We start from the raw sequence: 17,513 nt of genomic DNA, 5'->3' as shown, positions 1-17,513 counted from the left end.
AATATCACAGATTTCTTCATAAATTGTGAGATTTATAACTTTAAATATAGCAACAAATTGACTAGTATGGATTGTATTGAAGGCAAAGTAACTTAACTGAATACTCATGAATGACTGAATATATGTACTTGAAAGAATATTGAAGATAAATATCTAAGCTCCAATTTACACAAGTTTTACAGACATTATAAATACAACAATGAGATAAATTTGGAGCATAAAACAAAGATTCTAATTTGGGAGTGCAGTACCCTCTCCTCACACTCTGGAATTCAAGGCTTCTTGAACAACTTTTGAAATAGTTAGCTCTCTGATTTTTGAATTGATCATTGTACTACAACATCACCTCATTTGGTAGGCAGCACTAGAAGCTGGCGCGTAGGGGCAGGCCATTGTCCTCCTTTCTTTTCTTTTAACAATCTGTAGCTTTGGTGATCTTGGTTTCGTCACTTGTTTGGAAGACCTGTGATGCACGAAAGCCTTAGAATATGCAGAGAAATAGGAATGGAGAAAAAATAAGAAGAGAAACTCGCGAACTTGCTGTACATACTTCTGAGGTAGAAAAGGATGATCAAATTTAGGCACTGGTCTTGCATGGGGCACCAAAGTTCTCCTTAGTTGCTTCAATGCTTTCTCTTCCTCCATCTAATCCATAAATGAAAGTAGCACGAAATTCAGAGAAGGAAAATTCGGGGCTTTACACACATCAGCATAACGTAAGTCATTAAGCATAGCATCCGTCATGTTAGTGCCATAACTAGGATGCCATGCTCTCATATCTCATTAACATAGGTCCATAGGACTAAGGCATACATAGCAATCAAGAGGTTAAAGTCTCACTTATGTCATAAATGAAATAAGAATTAATCCAATATGACAAGATTAAATCAAATAACACAAAATCAGGATGTGCATTACCATTCTTGCAGATTCTGTCTCTTCTCTATACCTCTTATGCATCACCTCTTTCTGCTTAATCTGCAGAACGAACTTATGACCTGAGCATTGGATGACTAGGAGAGAAAGCAAGTCTAAATACGTGCAATTCTAGATGGGAACGAATTTACCTTCTTATCGAACTCAGCTCTATCAAGAGAACGGTGATCTACATTCAGTTTAAAGTCCTGAACTTCAGTGAGGGGTTTACGTACTTTCTCAGGAAGTGGAATAGGGTCCCTGCATTAATGTTCAAAATATTATAAGCCATGGTACTGAAAATATGACACTGTATGGGAAAAGCTTATTCTTTTATATCTTACTCGGCCAAGACTGGTTGAGCTTTGAAGTTCCTCATCTTTGCTTCTTCCTCCTCCATTCTTCGCCTTTCTTCCATTTGCCTCCACGTCTCCTGCTCATGCTTAACAAGACTCTCCAATTGGAAAGGTTCTGGTCTTGTGCACCGCTTTGGTTCTGGTTTTGGTGGAATCTGGCATGACAAAACAAGGTAATGACGAACGTAAGAACGTGTTTGTGGACAAGGTTCACGTGTTAGAGTAGAGGTAAGAAAAGATTGGTTAAGTACCACTGGATAATCAGTGGTGTATGGATATGGAGTTGCTTTGCGCATTCTGGACCTCTCCTCCTCGATTTGTTTATGTAGAAGTTCGGTGAACAATTTCCTCTCTTTCTCCGCCCCTCGTTCCTGAACGCAATGGAAAGCCAAGCCATGAGGAACTGTTTTAAGCTAAAAAGGAAAAAACCAAGAACATAAAAACTACATACCTCAGTGGAGAGATGGAAGGGGTTTGGAGTGGTGTTTCTAGGAATAGTCTTGTCATTTTGAGGTTCAGAATCAAGGGAAAGCTGAAAACATAGAGAAAGATGCGATGAGAAGAAAATGAGGGAAGGACGGTAAGATGATAGTAAGAAACATGACAATGTTAGACCTTGTCAAACAACATATCAGCTACATTAGCTGGAGGAGGAATTCGTTCATCAGTGGCAAAATGAAATTCTTGAGGCACTGTCACCTGCCTCTTTGTGTTGCAGAACATCCCCAAGTCTCCTTTACTTTCAAAAATCTACAATTTGAGGAGGAAGTCAGCAACAAGGGAAAGCTAGAGACCAAGATTTTTCCTGTATAGTGATCACCATATTCTAGAAAGGTCGGTAGGTGGCAATCGTTACCTTCTTATTCAAAGGCCTTGCCTTAAATTTGGGAACTTTTTCGAGTTCTTCCTTTTCCATTTCTTTGGAGCTTCTCATCCTTGGAGGTCGTGCTCTTAGTGATGTTTTAAGAACAGGTGACTTTGGGGCTGTAAGATGCGACGATTTCCAATGACTCTGCGATGAATGAATTTGCTATATTCAGTAATTAAAGCAAATAAATTTGTTTTTATCGAGTGATTACAGGAAGCACTCCCTGTACCTGAGTAGATTCTATTGATGCAACTGTTGATGTTTCCGCATTTTGATTGGCTCGTGCCATAGTTTGCAAATGAAATTCCTGCAGAAGTAAGATACGTAATTTATATCGAATTTACACTGAAAATTATGACTTTGGCAATCTATACGATACCTTAAATTCTGGAAGTTGAGGTGTACTCTTCGGTAAAGCTGGAAGAGTTGGAACTTCCAATATCTGTTGCAAAATATTCAAGATAAAATTAGAAGGTAAGATCAAAAGACATAATTAAAAATCGCGAAAGGAGGGAACAAATGTCTAATAACATGAGGTACCTTTTTGTTCAACGGGCGAGCCTTAAACTTTGGAATTTTGGCCATCATTTCTTCTTCTAGCTCAGCTGAACTCTTGACTCTTGTTGGACGAACACGTTGAGCTGTTACAAATTCAGGTTCTTTAGGCCTGGTCAATATGAGCTTATGCTTCCTCTGCATCTGTCCAGCTGGATCATCCTGGAAAATGAAAATACTTTAGAAGAAGTGTAACAGGAAAGCTAGTTAATAGTCAAGTAAAGCTCCAGTGACTTACATGTGAAGTAGAATTGCTCATGCGGGGCAATGACATCTCCCTGGTGCTAGATTGGAACTTTTTCATCATTTCTGCTATTGAAACGAATGGGGCAACTGGTTCCCGAACATACATCTTAAGGGGAGAAACAATGTTAAGTTAGATTCACAACATCCAAATTTGTGTAGATCCCAAAATGCAAGAAAAGGAAAATGTTGTCATGCAAACCTTTCTATCCTGTTTATGAACTTCTTCAGTCGAAGCGAATAAGGTGGAACTGCTGCTAGCAACCCCAACTTTTATTTTGTGAGGCAGATTCTGGGGTTTGACATTGAGAATCTACCATGATCGGAGGAAAGAAGAAGCACGGTCAGCTAAAAAGTGAAATATAATGCATGTCCCGAATAAGATCTAAAAGATAAAATTCACCTGTCTGGATTTTCCACCTTCTAGTTTCTGTCTTTTTATAGCTTGGTTTTCTTGGGAAATATTATGTGTTCCAACAGCACTTTTCGCGATTGTTTGCCTACGCATCAAAAGCAATTGTTATTCCTATCAGAGCAAACATTTTTGGAATGACCGAACAAAAAAAATCAGCGCTAAGAAGCTAAAACCATTAACTTACTTTCTGACACTAGCTGGATTACTACTCTTCTTCAATTGTGACTGTTGCAGGTGANGTCAGCTAAAAAGTGAAATATAATGCATGTCCCGAATAAGATCTAAAAGATAAAATTCACCTGTCTGGATTTTCCACCTTCTAGTTTCTGTCTTTTTATAGCTTGGTTTTCTTGGGAAATATTATGTGTTCCAACAGCACTTTTCGCGATTGTTTGCCTACGCATCAAAAGCAATTCGTTATTTCCATCAGAGCAAACATTTTTGGAATGACCGAACAAAAAAAATCAGTGTTAAGAAGCTAAAACCATTAACTTACTTTCTGACACTATCTGGATTCTTCTTCAATTGTGACTGTCGCAGGTGAGCTTTTGACTTTAATGCTGAAGGGTTTCTAATGACGCTGGCAATCTTTTTAGCCGTCTGTCGCTTCTTGGAATCAGTCTTCTCGTCACTCTTCTGAGATATCATCGGTGGTGCAGGCGTGCTAACTTCTGTCACAAAAGAAGGCATTATTAGACGCATTGTCAGCTGACCAGGGGGGGGGGGGGGGGNGATAAGAACCTAATACAAGTAACAAAGCCAAATGATAATGCCTGGCAGTATAACCAACCTTCTACATTTGACTGCTGCTGTACAGATTCCTGCAAGTTTATAAAACCAAATTGAGAAATAGATCCCGGAAATAGCGATAAAAGTTCTGTGCTTTCTATACGATGTGGAGACATACCAGATTAGGAAGACTGCGACCAGATTCATCAGTAATCTCTTTTGGCATAACCTCTACCTTACTTCCAGAAGAAGCAAGCTCAGCTGCAGGTTCTTCAATCTCATTTGGCATTACATCTACCTTACTTCCAGAAGAAGCGGGCTCAGCTGTGCGTTCTTCAATCTCATTTGGCATTACCTCTACCTCACTTCCAGAAGAAGCAGGCTCAGCTGCGCGTTCTTCAATCTCATTTGGCTTTACCTCTTCCTTACTTCCAGAAACCGTGAGCACAGCTGCAGGTTCTTCAATCCCACTTGACCTTTCCTCTTCCGTACTTACAGAAAAAGAGGGCTCAGCCACAGGCCTGTTTCAGATGAACAATGAACAATCAGTACATTTTGAGTAGGAATGTGATGTCAAATGAAAGGAATATGAATTCGCGTAAAATTCATCTTAATCAGTAGACCTTGCATTGTCCTGCAATTCTTCGTCTTTAGTAAAATCACATAGGCTCTCAAGTTGAATTGTTCTACCACTCTTCTTGATTCTTTGCATAAAAGCTGCCAAAGACAACAAAGAAATAACCAATCAACATTTCGTCATCAATTTGCAATGCCTTGAAATAGAAAATAAGTCATTTGACAGATGAAGCAAGGCAAATATTTCTCCACGTTCATCTCTGGTTGCATGTCTAAGGTCTCAAAGTAGTAAATTTCTGTTCATATCTAGTATTTGAAGGCTTCCCTAAGAGTTGAACAACTCATTCTTTCGTCATGTCTAAGGTCTCAAAGTAGTTCATCTCTGGTTGCATGTCTAAGGTCTCAAAGTAGTAAATTTCTGTTCATATCTAGTATTTGAAGGCTTCCCTAAGAGTTGAACAGCTCATTCTTTCATGTAAAGGGTTGTTTGGGAATGCAGCCAAAATCAGGCAATCAATTCTGTCCAAGGCTTAATGTGGGTGAGAGACTGATAGTGAACAAGTACTACTATTTGAAAAGAGGGTCAAAGAATTCTTGAAATTGTCACAAGGGAAGCGGGACAGGGCCAGCAATGTGCTCCGCTCAGATGTAGAATGGATCGACTCAGGGTGGAACAACTTGGATTTGGATGTTAGTTTGGAATCCATGCTAAAGCGAATCTCTACACTCTATAGCCAAATGTCAAAGAAGTAATACATAAACTTCCTTTCAAAAAAGATAAAAATTGATTGGATTGGAGGGGGAAGGATGAATTAGAGCAGCAAAGAGCTAAATCTGAGTGGATTGTGGCAGCAACGTCACTCTACCACTTACAATACTTGTCTCGCCTATTTAGGTCATTCGCAAAGGATTCTACCGCTACTCTATGGAAATTGTACTTCAAAGTTGTCATCGTGACTCTTCCACCGCAATGACTTAGTTGTTGACCCATTCCCTTCCCCCTCGCCCTAACCGTAAAGCTATAAAAACAATGGGAAGAAAAGTCTTATTGTGGGCATAAAAGCTGCATAAGCCAACACAGGGATAACCAAACATCAGCAACCTCACATTGCAATTGATACTTTTTTTCTGAATTGCGCTCAACTACAGCAACACAGATAGTTATCAATCTACATTGATCGTCTAAAAAGTAAATTAAACATTTCCACAGGATACACCAACACTCCCTAGAAATGAAACAAAACATCCCACAAATGAACTAAATTATCTTATAATCTCCATCATCTTGATCTCTGGTTGCATAACTGAGGCCCTAAAATTTATAATTAATTTCAAAATTCATAATTTATTAATTTGAAAGCTGCCATGAGAAGAAAAAAACAATGATTATTACAAAACCATCGCCGAGCGGAGCTAGAAGATTATGAACAGGCTCATTCAGTAGCTTTAGAGGGTGTTTAGATTGGCTTACTTTATGTGCTTTCGATTTTTAAGCTCTTTTTGTGGTGTCTGAGAAATATAAAAAATGTTTTTAAACGCTTACTTTAGGCTAAAAAGTATAAAAATAAGCTAAAAGCCAAAAGTTGTATATTTGTATTAAGAAACTCACTAGATATTAACAAATATTAAATCCATAACCCAGTTATTAACACTGATATATCGTTATTCTAGAATCTAGAACCCATAAAATTCAAATTTTGGCTCCGCCCCACCGGAGCCAATCCAAATTACTCGTTCTTAAACTAAGCCCAAAAATGAAACTCCTTTTCTGTATCATCCAAAATTATAGCCCTAAATTTTGAAATTATGATCATTATAGAAACTAAGTTAATTGAAAAAAAAAATACACACTAATCCAACTACCAAACCCTAAAAAAAATGTGAAACCCCCAAAATCACAATTGATTAAGTAATTGATTGAAACTTGAAAGCATTAAAAGCAATGAAATTCAATACAAAGTAGACAGACTTACGAGAAGGAGCATAGCTAATTGAAGTCTCGAACCATAGTTCAGCCTTGCGCTTATCTTCATCAGTCTCTCCATTGATGAAGTCATAGAATCTTGGCGCCGAGAACTCATAATCGTCATCCATAACAACTGAGTTCAAATCCGCCATTTTCTTCCACTTTCACAATACCTGTGCAACAAAATGGTGCAAGTTGTTCTCCTCTGTACTCGCGATTTTGCGTCTTCCCAAAAATGAAAGAACAGAGTAGAAATTTGGGATTACTTAGAGATTTTGAGTGTAACGGTCGAATTTTTTTGAAAAAGAAAGAGCTTAAAGTGGCTTTTGGAATGTGCACTACTGTATAACGGCTAATAGAAGGGAGATTTATGTCCTAGTATAAAATAATATTTTTGGAGTCGGGAAAGTCGTTACTAATGTTTGTATTAGGGTTAGTTATCTGTGTTATCTGAACCTTATGTGATTGAGAATGCAGGATGTTTTTATAGTGACTCGATGTATTTAATTTTTGATGATTAAAATATGTATTTTTAATTCGAAATACAATGTTATTGTATTAGTATAGTCAAGTAATGTTACAAATTTAGTATATCACATGAGTAATTAAGTGGTAGAATGATGATTTATTATAGTGGTAAAGTTTTGAAAAAAAATCCATAAGTAATGGGATAATTGTGTAATTTAGTCAACTTAAAGGTTTAATATTGCTAGTCAAACATGAAATGGATAAAAATAAGAATTTATCAATCACTCAGTCCACTCAGGGACTGTTCGCAAAGAAATTTTCTTAAATATAGAAAATATATTGTAATTACAAAATAAATAAAAAGAATGATTTTATTTATAAAGATTGTGAGTATAATATTTATATATTTTGATCCCTTGATTTTCTCTATTAAAATTTTCTTTATGATACGAGGATTAAGTAGCATATTTCTCGAACGTAAGATGATATGGACCTTCTAATGTTGTATTTTATCCCCAAGAATGACAACATTTTAATATTTCGAATCGATCTTGAGGAAGACTGTTTGCAACAAATTTTAAACATATGGAAAATAAATCAACCACACAAATAAAATCTGAAGAAACATAACTTTATTGATAAATATGCGGGTACAATTTCATTCCTCCCTTGATTCTACTCTCTTAAGATTTATCTGTGATTCGAGCGCCGTTAGTGGCGTATTTCTCGAACTAGGATGATTTAGATTTGACCTCCATATGAATATTTCATGACTTTGGTGGAATATTTGAGACGTCTTTTTAAGGGAATATAGCACCCTTTATATAGACATGAACTAGGGTTTAGGATTTAGCTTCCAAGAATCCTAATTGGAATTGAACACATATTGTAGAGTCTCAACTAGAATTGAACACATCTTGTAGAGTCCAACAAAACTTCAATGTCAACAAATGCCCCATGCTTCAAGGCTTGTCGGAGTGTAGACTTGATGAAACTCAAAGACGAGACTTTAAGTACTCATTCTTCCACCTTCGCAGCTTCAGATTTTCAGATTTAATTTATGAGAGAAGAGATGAAGGACATATTTGGTCCCACTGGGCGTGCCAATTCGTTTGCAACAAATTTTAAACATATGAAAAATAAATCAACCACACAAATAAAATCTGAAGAAACATAACTTTATTGATAAATATGTGGATACAATTCTGTTCCTCCATTGATTCTACTCTCTTAAAATTTATCCATGATTCGAGCACCGTTAGTGGCGTATTTCTCAAACTAGGATGATTTAGATTTGACCTCTATATAAATATTTCATGACTTTTGTGGAATATTCGAGATGCCTTTTTAAGGGAAGATAGCACCCTTTATATATGCATGAACTAGGGTTTAGGGTTTAGCCTCCCAAAACCCTAATTGGAATTGAACACATATTGTAGAGTCTCAACAAGAATTAAACACGTCTTGTAGAGTCCAACAAAAATTCAATGTCTACAAAACTTATATTGATCACTAATGCCTTGAGTTTTTTTTTTGTCCTAATCTAGTTGTGAATATCCAAGGTTTTATAGGGTACTCGAGATGTGATGTCTTGATCTCTTTACCTCAGAGTTTATGTGATATTAGAGATATCTCTTTACAAAAATATGTGTGTCATTTTTATAGGTATGAATTAGGATTTAGGGTAAAATAGTCTTCAAGAAATTCTAATATAGATCTAGAATGTGAAGATAAATTGGACTCGTCATGTATAGTCATATTTTAAATTGGGTAAAACTTTGATGTCTAAAGATGCCACCTACTTTAAGGTTTGACAGAGTGTAGACTTGTCAAAACTCAAATAAAGACGAGACTTAAAATACTTTTTAAAATGAAGCTCTGAATTTCTGTATATCTAACTTGTGAGAAAAGAGATGAAGGACATATATATTTGATACCATATCAAGCAAGTCAATTTGCATGCAACAAATTTTCTAAAATATGAAAAATAAACTATAATCACAAATTATTAAAAAATGATTTAATTTATCAAGATTGTTGAATAATTTTGTGTATTCCCTTAATTCCTGTACTAATAACATTCAATAAATTTTTACTAGGACATGAATAATGGGAGAGCATATGGTAAAAGATGAAAGGGAGACTTAATAAAAGAAATTTTGATCATATATTTATCCCTTTTTTAATTTCTTAACTTTCGTAACAGAATTTCAGTAACCTCTTTTAACTTTTTACTAAAATGGAAAATTTCTTCATAAGAAAGAAACGAAAAACATTATTTCTGCAACAGATTCCAATAATAAAGGAAGACTAAAACAAATGAAAACTGTTTTTCATTTATTATGCATTAAATATGTATTCAGCCAAATTAAATGATCATTGAACTAATAACTGTACTTATAAATTATATATAGTTCCATCAGTGACCATAATTAGAACAACAAATAATAAATTTTAAAAAAATTATATGGCAATCAAGAATCAAGCAATTGTTTTTCTTATGGTCATTGTCCTGGCAATGGAAATTCCACTGCCAGGTGCCACGTCAATATTGGACATCACGCCTCAGAACGTGACATGCCATGACGTGATCAATTATTTTGCATATTGCCAAGAGTTTGTCGATGGAAATGAGGATGATCCAACGCCTGTGTGTTGCAATAACTTACATATAATGAACGAAAAGGTAGGACAGGAGGAGAGAGGGGCGCGGAGATATTGCTATTGTATTGAAGTATTTTGTGATACGTTTAGCCAACCTCATCCTCCCTATCTTGCTTCACGGATCGAAGATCTTGATAAAAAGTGTCATATTCATCGTAGTTTTCCCATCTCTGAACATATGGACTGCACAAAGTATGTTATTTCATGATTATCTCTCTCCTCCCTCTATATGTTAGTATATACCTTCTCTTTTTAAACTTATATGACGTAATTTGGTTAGATTCAAAGTCTAAAAAGAAAATGAAGATTTTTAAAATTTATGGTATTTTTTTTTTATCTACTAATCATCATAAGTAACAAACTCACTTATCTTTTTAAGAAAATATTTTCAGTGATGCCAAACACATCCTTAAACATATTGTAATATTGTGTGGTTATATAAGTTTAATCGAAATAAATATATGTTATTCATTTTTTAACTTATTTATAAGGAAATATTTTCATATAAATTAAAATTTAAGTGTAATATTTCTTTGGGTAATGCTATACTTATTTTCTCTCTTTTTATTTTTTTTGCAGTGTTTAGTGGTCTTGCAGAATATTGCTTAGATTGTCCAGTTTAAGTCGATTGTCCATCGCTTTTTTTCCATGCCCAAAATAACCTTATGACTAGTAATTCTCTGTACTTTGATATTACGTTATATTATAAAAAAAGAAAAATCGTTTTGACCAGAAAATTTGGCGAGAATGATATTTTATTTATGTTATTTTACCTTTTTAAACATATTTATCCGTTTAACTTTAATATCTTTTAACTAAAAAATGGAAAAAAGATCAGTTTATTTTAAAATAAAAAAAATATCATAGTTTTTTTAATTTTCTGGCCAAATTTTGATCAAATTTTCTGGCCATTTAGCAACTTATGGATAAACAATTAATTTATATAAAGAATTGTCCCCCCAAATCCAAGAATACTAATTCCCAATTTCCCGTGTTCTTTTTGTGGTTGATCATGAAAAGATTGCTAAAATTTTAAACAAAGTTCTAATTATGATACAAGATAATCACAATTTTTGTAAGCAATTTTGATGTTTAAAGAAGTGAACAAATGAAATTTCAATGTAACGATATTATAATAAAATAATTACAATCTAAATTATTTAAACAAAAACATGATTACTACAATTCAGCTTATGCCAATATTAAAATTTTAAGTTCGACTTGAAAATTTATCAATCGGACCGAAAAACATAAATAGTACTTTAAGTTATCATTGAATAAATTTTGGGCCGAATTCGAAGTTAGTCGGGCTTCAATGAGGATACTAGACATCGGGCGAAAAATAAAAAAATAAAATCTGTTAATTAAACACTTTAACTTTTCAAGCGATTAAACTAAAATTTTTTGTTAAAAATATTTATTTTTATTACATTTATTTTTACGATTAAAAATGTTTACTAAGCAAGGACCATTCATTTTACTCTGAACAAGCAAAACAAATAAATCAATTAATTACTACCGCCACCACCATTGCTATAGTCACCTTCATTGAAGAACACACTTTCAATTAACAAATCAACTAAAAAAATCACATCGAAGAATTACAAAGATGGACAAAAAAATGAAATGTGGAGGAGAGAGCGAACGAGAGTGTGTGTTTTGGGAGATGAAATAGAGACATCGAAACTTTGGTCTATTTTGATTATGTACTCCGATTAATTATACTTTTAAGTAATTATCTCATTAAAAAATGGGCAACTTACATTAAAAGGTATCTACTAAATATCTATAAATATTATTGAATGTTATATATTCTTGGATTTCAATTAGATTAATTATATTTTTCTTGCTTTGAACAAAGGAAAACCAATCTTTAACATAACGTGATTATTAGTCAGGGAATCTTGCTAATCTAGGGTATAATGCCAATTTAATTGCCATTATACCATCAGACAAAAAATTAATTATCAATTTAATTGTCAGTAGTAAATAATTTTCATTATTCGCATGGATTCTACATTTGTTTTGTTTATGTTGACAATACAAATCTTCGTTATTTTCTTTTTAAATCCTACGTATCCTTAATCTTTTTCTCAATGGATAAAATAGTTAAATTGTAAGAAGGACGTGCATTTTTCCTATATGATTCAGTATTGTATCTGTTTTAATTTATTTGCTTTTTTAATCTATTTAAAAGAGTTATTTCTTTTTTAAAAAAAAAAAATTCTTTTTTTGTAGTTCTTTACGCGACATGTTACTATTAAACTCAAAGGTTTTTATGTTTGTAACGAATCTTGTTTTCCTTTTAATTTAAAAAAAACACAAAATTTCCACAACTGCTAATATAAATTTCGTCTCATTTAGAAAATTGCTAGGAATATAAATGTAAAACAAGTGGAATCCATATGGTTAGGAAAGTAATTTTCGAAAGGCGAATTAAAAAATTTAAATGAACTCACGTATTTTAAAAGATCGTAAATATATATATATATATATTGTTCAAAATTTATATGCTTATATTTTCTTATCAATATTAAACAATAGTATAAGTTTTAAGAACTTTAATTTTAAATATTAATTTAATGAAACTCAATTTAACTTTTTTAAATAAAATGATAAGCGACAAAAGATGGTAACTTAGCCACCCGCGGGATATAAAGTGTCACGTGAAGTGATACTATTTTATGCATGCCCTCAAATAACTGAGTTGCATTTCTGAAGAAAAAAATGGAGAATAAATTGGGCGAATGGGGTTTCAACAATGGCGATTTGAAGGAGAAATCTTTGTTTTCAATTCGATCAGTACTTGAAACAATTATGGAAAATCTCAAAGAAGACGATGAAAGAGTACTCATTCATCTGGGTCGTGGTGACCCATCTTCAATCCCCTGTTTTCGAACTTCTCCGGTAGCAGAAGATGCCATTTTTGGTGCTGTTAGATCTGCCAAGTTCAATGGTTATGCTCCTGCTGTTGGAATTTATTCAGCAAGGAGGTAAAGCTTTTTGGGGATTATTTAATTTGTTACTGTAAAGTTTTCAATTTTTGCTCTTGCATGGATTTAAAAAGCTTTGTTTTTCTTTCTTATTTTATCACATTGAAGTTCAAAATTTGGATTGTTTGGCTGCTTTTAAACTGTTTATTGGTGAGTTGATGTTGTGGGACTACCAATGGGTATGTTGGTGTTGTTTTCTATTGTTACTTGTTGCTTTATTGGATGTGTTAATCTTGCCACTTTACTATCGTTATTTTGCTTTCTAGCTTGTTTTGGGTAATGTGTGTTAGGCCAAACGTCTATTGAAAACAAACCTCTCCACCACCACGAAGGTAGGGAGGGGTAAGGTGTGCGTATATCCTAGCCTCTCGAGACTCCAACTTATGGGTATTTTGATGGGTGGTAGGGAGATATTCTCTTGAGTGGATGAAAAAGCTTGTTCCTTTTTGGTATTTTTCTGATTGATATTGCTGCATTTAAGAATTTGTCTTTATTCAGCAAGTAGGTAAACTTGCACTTGTAGGATAATGGGCTATTGATATATTTATGGGTGGTGTAGAATTTTTTCTTGCATGTATATACAAGCTTATATACAAGTAGTTGTAGCATTATTATTGTAGTTTCTTATACGTCGATTTCTATTACTATTTGGTATTTCTTGTTCCTCGATTATAGGATTATTTTGTTGTAGATACCGTTACTTTTTTTCAAAATGCTTTGTTATGCTTTCTTTAGTTTCTTTGTCATGGTTTCTTCACTTGTGTTTTTTTTTTCATGTACTATTTTGTTATGTTTTTTCTTGGGCAAAAGGTTTATCAGAAACAATTTCTCTACCTCCCAAACCCCACTTGTGGGATTACACTAGGTATATTGTTGTTGTTAGATAGACAAGCTTATAATCTATTTTTTTGAAGAGTGATTTATCACATTGCAATTTTGTAGCTAGTTGATACTTTAATTTTCTATTCCTTTCCCATATGTCTCTTCTGGCATCTGGTTTTAGGCGATTTGAACATTGTTTCTTCATTATCTTGATGGAGACTTTTGTGCTATCAAATGAGTTTTTACTTGCAATGTCTGCATAAAGTATACATTTTTAAGCTCAAATTACCTCAAACACATTTCCTTTTTTCATAATATTCATGTTTATTACGAGTTATAACGATAATCACATTACAAGTCTAAGGCAGCAATTTCTTCTAAAGACTGAAGGGGAAGTAAGCTTGAGTAGACTTTTTCTTGTCGTCTTATTGTAGACTTCGTGTCATTTATTTTGGTCTAATCACCGTGAATGCGGATGATTAGGTCTCATCAAGTTTCTTTCTAATGTTAAGAAATAAAGCTATTTGTTGATGCCAAAGATATACTCTGATAGATGCCCATTTTTTCATCTGCTGTAATAGGTCGATCGCGGATTATCTCTCTCATGATCTTCCTCACCACGTATCACCGGATGATGTTTTCCTCACACCTGGTGCTAATCAAGCAATTGAAGTTGTCATGTCAGTCCTTGCTCGCCCTGGTGCCAACATATTGTTCCCTAAACCAGGGTATCCATTTTATGATGCTCGTGCTGCATGTAGTAATCTTGAGGTCCGCCATTTTGACCTTCTCCCAGAAAAGGGCTGGGAGGTTGATCTTAAAAGCGTAGAAACCCTCGTTGATGATCACACCATTGCCATAGTCATCATTAATCCTGGAAATCCTTGTGGAAATGTTTTTACTTCTGAACACTTGCAAGAGGTAGGATTGACCTCGATATTGATGACTACTGTCACTCTCTTAAATCTCATAGTTCATATCAAAAATCTCATTTGCCTAATTTTGTCCGTTTATTTTCATAATGGAGATTGCGGAGACAGCAAAAAATCTAGGAATTCTTGTGATTGCAGATGAAGTCTATAGCCACCTATGTTTTGGTAGCAAGCCTTTTGTACCAATGGGAGTATTTGGATCAATAACTCCGATTTTAACTCTCGGGTCAATATCAAAAAGATGGATTGTTCCTGGTTGGCGGCTTGGTTGGATAGCAATGGTTGATCCTAGTGGTGTCCTTAAGAAGTCCGGGGTTTGTATCATATCATTTTCTTCTCTTTATTTCTTGTCTTTGCTCTGCTAGAATTGAGACGAACAAAATGCTAAATTACTGCAGTTTGCCAATTGGGAAATATATAGATCTATGCAACTCTAGAAACTGATAGAGTTGTATAATCACCTGTATAGATATCTGTGAAGTTAAAAGAACATTTGCCTGCAGATTAAGCCTGAGCATCTCGAGCATGTCAATTCCTTCATGCGATTGAATCTTCTGTTGCTTTTGCTTTTCAGATTGCTGAATGCCTTCAAAATTATCTTGAATACAGTGCTAATCCTGCAACTATCGTTCAGGTATTGATATACGTTGTTTTCCTATGATCAAATTGGTCATACACATAATTAAGTCTATATAACAACAAACTATGGGAAAGAAGCTATAGCTTTTGCTTATGCTTACCGAATTAGATCCTCTAAAGGGAATAATTTCATCGCATTATGCTGTAAAGAAGTTCTGATTGGGGGTGTTTGACGATGTACAGGGAGCAGTACCTCACATCCTCGAGAAAACGACCAAGGAATTCTTTTCAAACATCAACAATGTACTGAAGGAAGCGGTCGATGCATTTTATACCAAAGTTCAGGAGATACCTTGCTTTATCATCCCGTACAAACCAGAAGGAGCTATGTCCATGATGGTGAGGACTTAACGAACACTTAGATTTTCGTCCTCTATATCTAATGCTGAAGATTCTCAATTTCTTAACTTGATGCCTTGTAGATTAAATTGAACCTGTCATTGCTGGAAGGCATAAATGATGATATGGATTTCTGCGCTAAGTTAGCTCATGAAGAATCAGTTATCATTCTGCCAGGTAAAACATCTCATGGTTTCTCAAGAATGAATCTAAACCACTCTTCTTCTTTTTTTAAATTTCTCACATGGTATCTAGTATCCGCATTGGGGCCCAACTAAATTCAAACTGGCACGGGGAAGTCCCACATTGGGGTAAAGCATTCCATACCCAAGGCTCAAACCTTGTTATTTGTGCCTACTCTTGAATTATATAATGTCAAGAAGATTAAAAAAGTTCCATTACTTTTTTCTTGTCTAACCAAATACTTGTCATAGGGAGTATTGTCAAAGGCCAAAAGCCTTAAAAAGCGCTCCAGGTCAGTGGGCTTTAGTATAAAAAGGCACAACTAAGAAAAAGTAAATATACATATGTAATGCAAGAAAAAAAGTAGCAACTTTATTCATAATGATTTCTTTACAACAACAATATATATCCAGTGTAGTCAAACTCACACACAAAGTGAGTCTGGGAAGGGTAGAGCGTACCCAGGACCTTACTCCTACTTCATAGGTAGAGAAGTTATTTTCCTGTAAACACCATAATGCTTTCTTTATATTCCTTTGCCTATTATATCCATTGTTTAGTACTTTGTGATTCAGCATAGGACTTATGGTCAATGAGTTGCACACCTTATCTTGCCTACACCGAGCGCCCTCCACGAGCTTCAGGACTTAGCGCGTCTTAAGTGAGCCTTTGACACTATAGGCCTTAGGTCTTGGTTTATTTCACTCATTGTCTCAAAGGTTTTCTCGGTTATGCTTTGATTCCTTTCGCATCCATCATCTCTCTGCCCCCATTAAAATAGATCGAATTTCCTTTTCGAGTTTTAATGGAATGTTTATAAATGTTACAGGAGTGATTGTGGGACTAAAGAATTGGTTGAGGTTAACTTTTGCCATGGAGCCAGCTATTCTTGAAGAAGGACTTGACAGGATAAAAGCTTTCTACTTGAGGCATTCAAAAGTCAAAGGTTTATAAAACTTGAGTTTTGTTCATGTGGTTTATTATCATACTGGTAGCCTAAAATTTGTACCAGTAAAGATCAATTCATGATTTAATTAAGTTTTATGGATTTAATCATAGCTTTGAATTCATAAACTTCAAATTTTGTCTATGATAACATTAAGCTACATCTGACCCTATGTCCAACTTATTACTTTCTCCATTTTAATTTGTTTGTCCTATTTTAACTTGCTACGGAGTTTAAAAAAATAAAAGAGACTTTTGATTCTTGAAGTTTTAAATATATTACGTGAATATAAAACATTTCCTACTAAAGACGATTACATTCTCAGAACTTAAATGTTGAACATTTAATTAAAAATGATTGATTATACTACCATACTTATCATCCTATCACGTAAATAGTTGGAAAATGATCCATTGGATAAGCCTAGAAAGCAACATAAATGCTTAATCACATGCATCCCATAAGATCGTACAACAAATATATGATTGTTAAATCATATTACCAATGAAGTCAATATTTCCACTTCTAATACATTGTTGATTTATATATCTATATTTATTTATTTATTTGTTATTTTTAAGTTAAGATACTTTGAATATGTTATACAATTAGGTAATTATGCATATTATTTTAATATATGCTTTATTATCATAGTTTTTATAACTAAAATAAAACATACACGTCTATAATAATATAAATAGAGCGAAACAAATTTTAATTCATCCCACATTATTTAACTTTTTTTTCAAGATTTTGCTTCATTCCGCTTCATTTCATTGCCATTCCTATAAAGGTATAAAACATTCTTAATAATAATTTTTTTATGGTTTTGCCATTTCTATCAATTTCTATTTTTAAAAATTATTTACTTATTTATTCATTTATGTTATTAGTTTTCAAATAG

The 17,513-nt window shown here is 34.0% G+C and overlaps 2 protein-coding genes across 4 annotated transcripts; one reads left to right on the top strand and one right to left on the bottom strand.

Moving 5' to 3' along the window:
• Positions 1 to 293: 293 nt before the first annotated feature.
• On the bottom strand, positions 294 to 6,846 carry LOC125866227 (protein TPX2-like). 3 transcript variants are annotated; one of them, XM_049546552.1, is made up of 20 exons: positions 6,631 to 6,846; positions 4,705 to 4,798; positions 4,260 to 4,602; positions 4,143 to 4,173; positions 3,849 to 4,023; positions 3,652 to 3,748; positions 3,140 to 3,250; positions 2,933 to 3,046; positions 2,680 to 2,856; positions 2,519 to 2,581; positions 2,369 to 2,446; positions 2,128 to 2,283; positions 1,887 to 2,021; positions 1,723 to 1,803; positions 1,523 to 1,642; positions 1,260 to 1,426; positions 1,068 to 1,176; positions 919 to 978; positions 551 to 645; positions 294 to 463 (listed from the first exon to the last, which is right to left on the bottom strand). In XM_049546552.1, exons 1-20 carry the CDS (start codon positions 6,773 to 6,775, stop codon positions 343 to 345), a joined length of 2,472 nt encoding a protein of 823 aa, XP_049402509.1. In that variant the 5' UTR covers positions 6,776 to 6,846; the 3' UTR covers positions 294 to 342. The 3 variants fall into 3 exon arrangements, with proteins under 3 accessions (XP_049402509.1, XP_049402507.1, XP_049402510.1); XM_049546550.1 differs by lacking the exon at positions 3,652 to 3,748 and adding an exon at positions 3,341 to 3,437; XM_049546553.1 differs by lacking the exon at positions 3,652 to 3,748 and adding an exon at positions 3,341 to 3,437 and having other exon boundaries at positions 3,849 to 4,020.
• A 5,612-nt stretch (positions 6,847 to 12,458) lies between these two features.
• LOC125866237 (probable aminotransferase TAT2) lies at positions 12,459 to 16,773 on the top strand. The gene is made up of 7 exons (XM_049546571.1): positions 12,459 to 12,748; positions 14,152 to 14,491; positions 14,598 to 14,816; positions 15,077 to 15,136; positions 15,325 to 15,480; positions 15,564 to 15,657; positions 16,493 to 16,773. Exons 1-7 carry the CDS (start codon positions 12,483 to 12,485, stop codon positions 16,615 to 16,617), a joined length of 1,260 nt encoding a protein of 419 aa, XP_049402528.1. The 5' UTR covers positions 12,459 to 12,482; the 3' UTR covers positions 16,618 to 16,773.
• Positions 16,774 to 17,513: the final 740 nt, after the last annotated feature.

The sequence above is a fragment of the Solanum stenotomum genome, chromosome 5 (assembly GCF_019186545.1).
Source record: "Solanum stenotomum isolate F172 chromosome 5, ASM1918654v1, whole genome shotgun sequence".
NCBI lineage: Eukaryota > Viridiplantae > Streptophyta > Magnoliopsida > Solanales > Solanaceae > Solanum > Solanum stenotomum.
This window is presented reverse-complemented; position numbering and strand designations above follow the sequence as displayed.

Coding starts and splice junctions, on each gene's coding strand:
- LOC125866227 (XM_049546552.1), bottom strand. CDS start 6,775: ATGGCGGATTTGAACTCAGTTGTTATGGATGACGATTATGAGTTCTCG. Junction 4,799..6,630: donor AATTAGCTATGCTCCTTCTC/GTAAGTCTGTCT, acceptor TGTCTTTGGCAG/CTTTTATGCAAAGAATCAAG. Junction 1,804..1,886: donor CTGATATGTTGTTTGACAAG/GTCTAACATTGT, acceptor CTATGTTTTCAG/CTTTCCCTTGATTCTGAACC.
- LOC125866237 (XM_049546571.1), top strand. CDS start 12,483: ATGGAGAATAAATTGGGCGAATGGGGTTTCAACAATGGCGATTTGAAG. Junction 15,137..15,324: donor ATCCTGCAACTATCGTTCAG/GTATTGATATAC, acceptor GACGATGTACAG/GGAGCAGTACCTCACATCCT. Junction 15,481..15,563: donor AAGGAGCTATGTCCATGATG/GTGAGGACTTAA, acceptor GATGCCTTGTAG/ATTAAATTGAACCTGTCATT.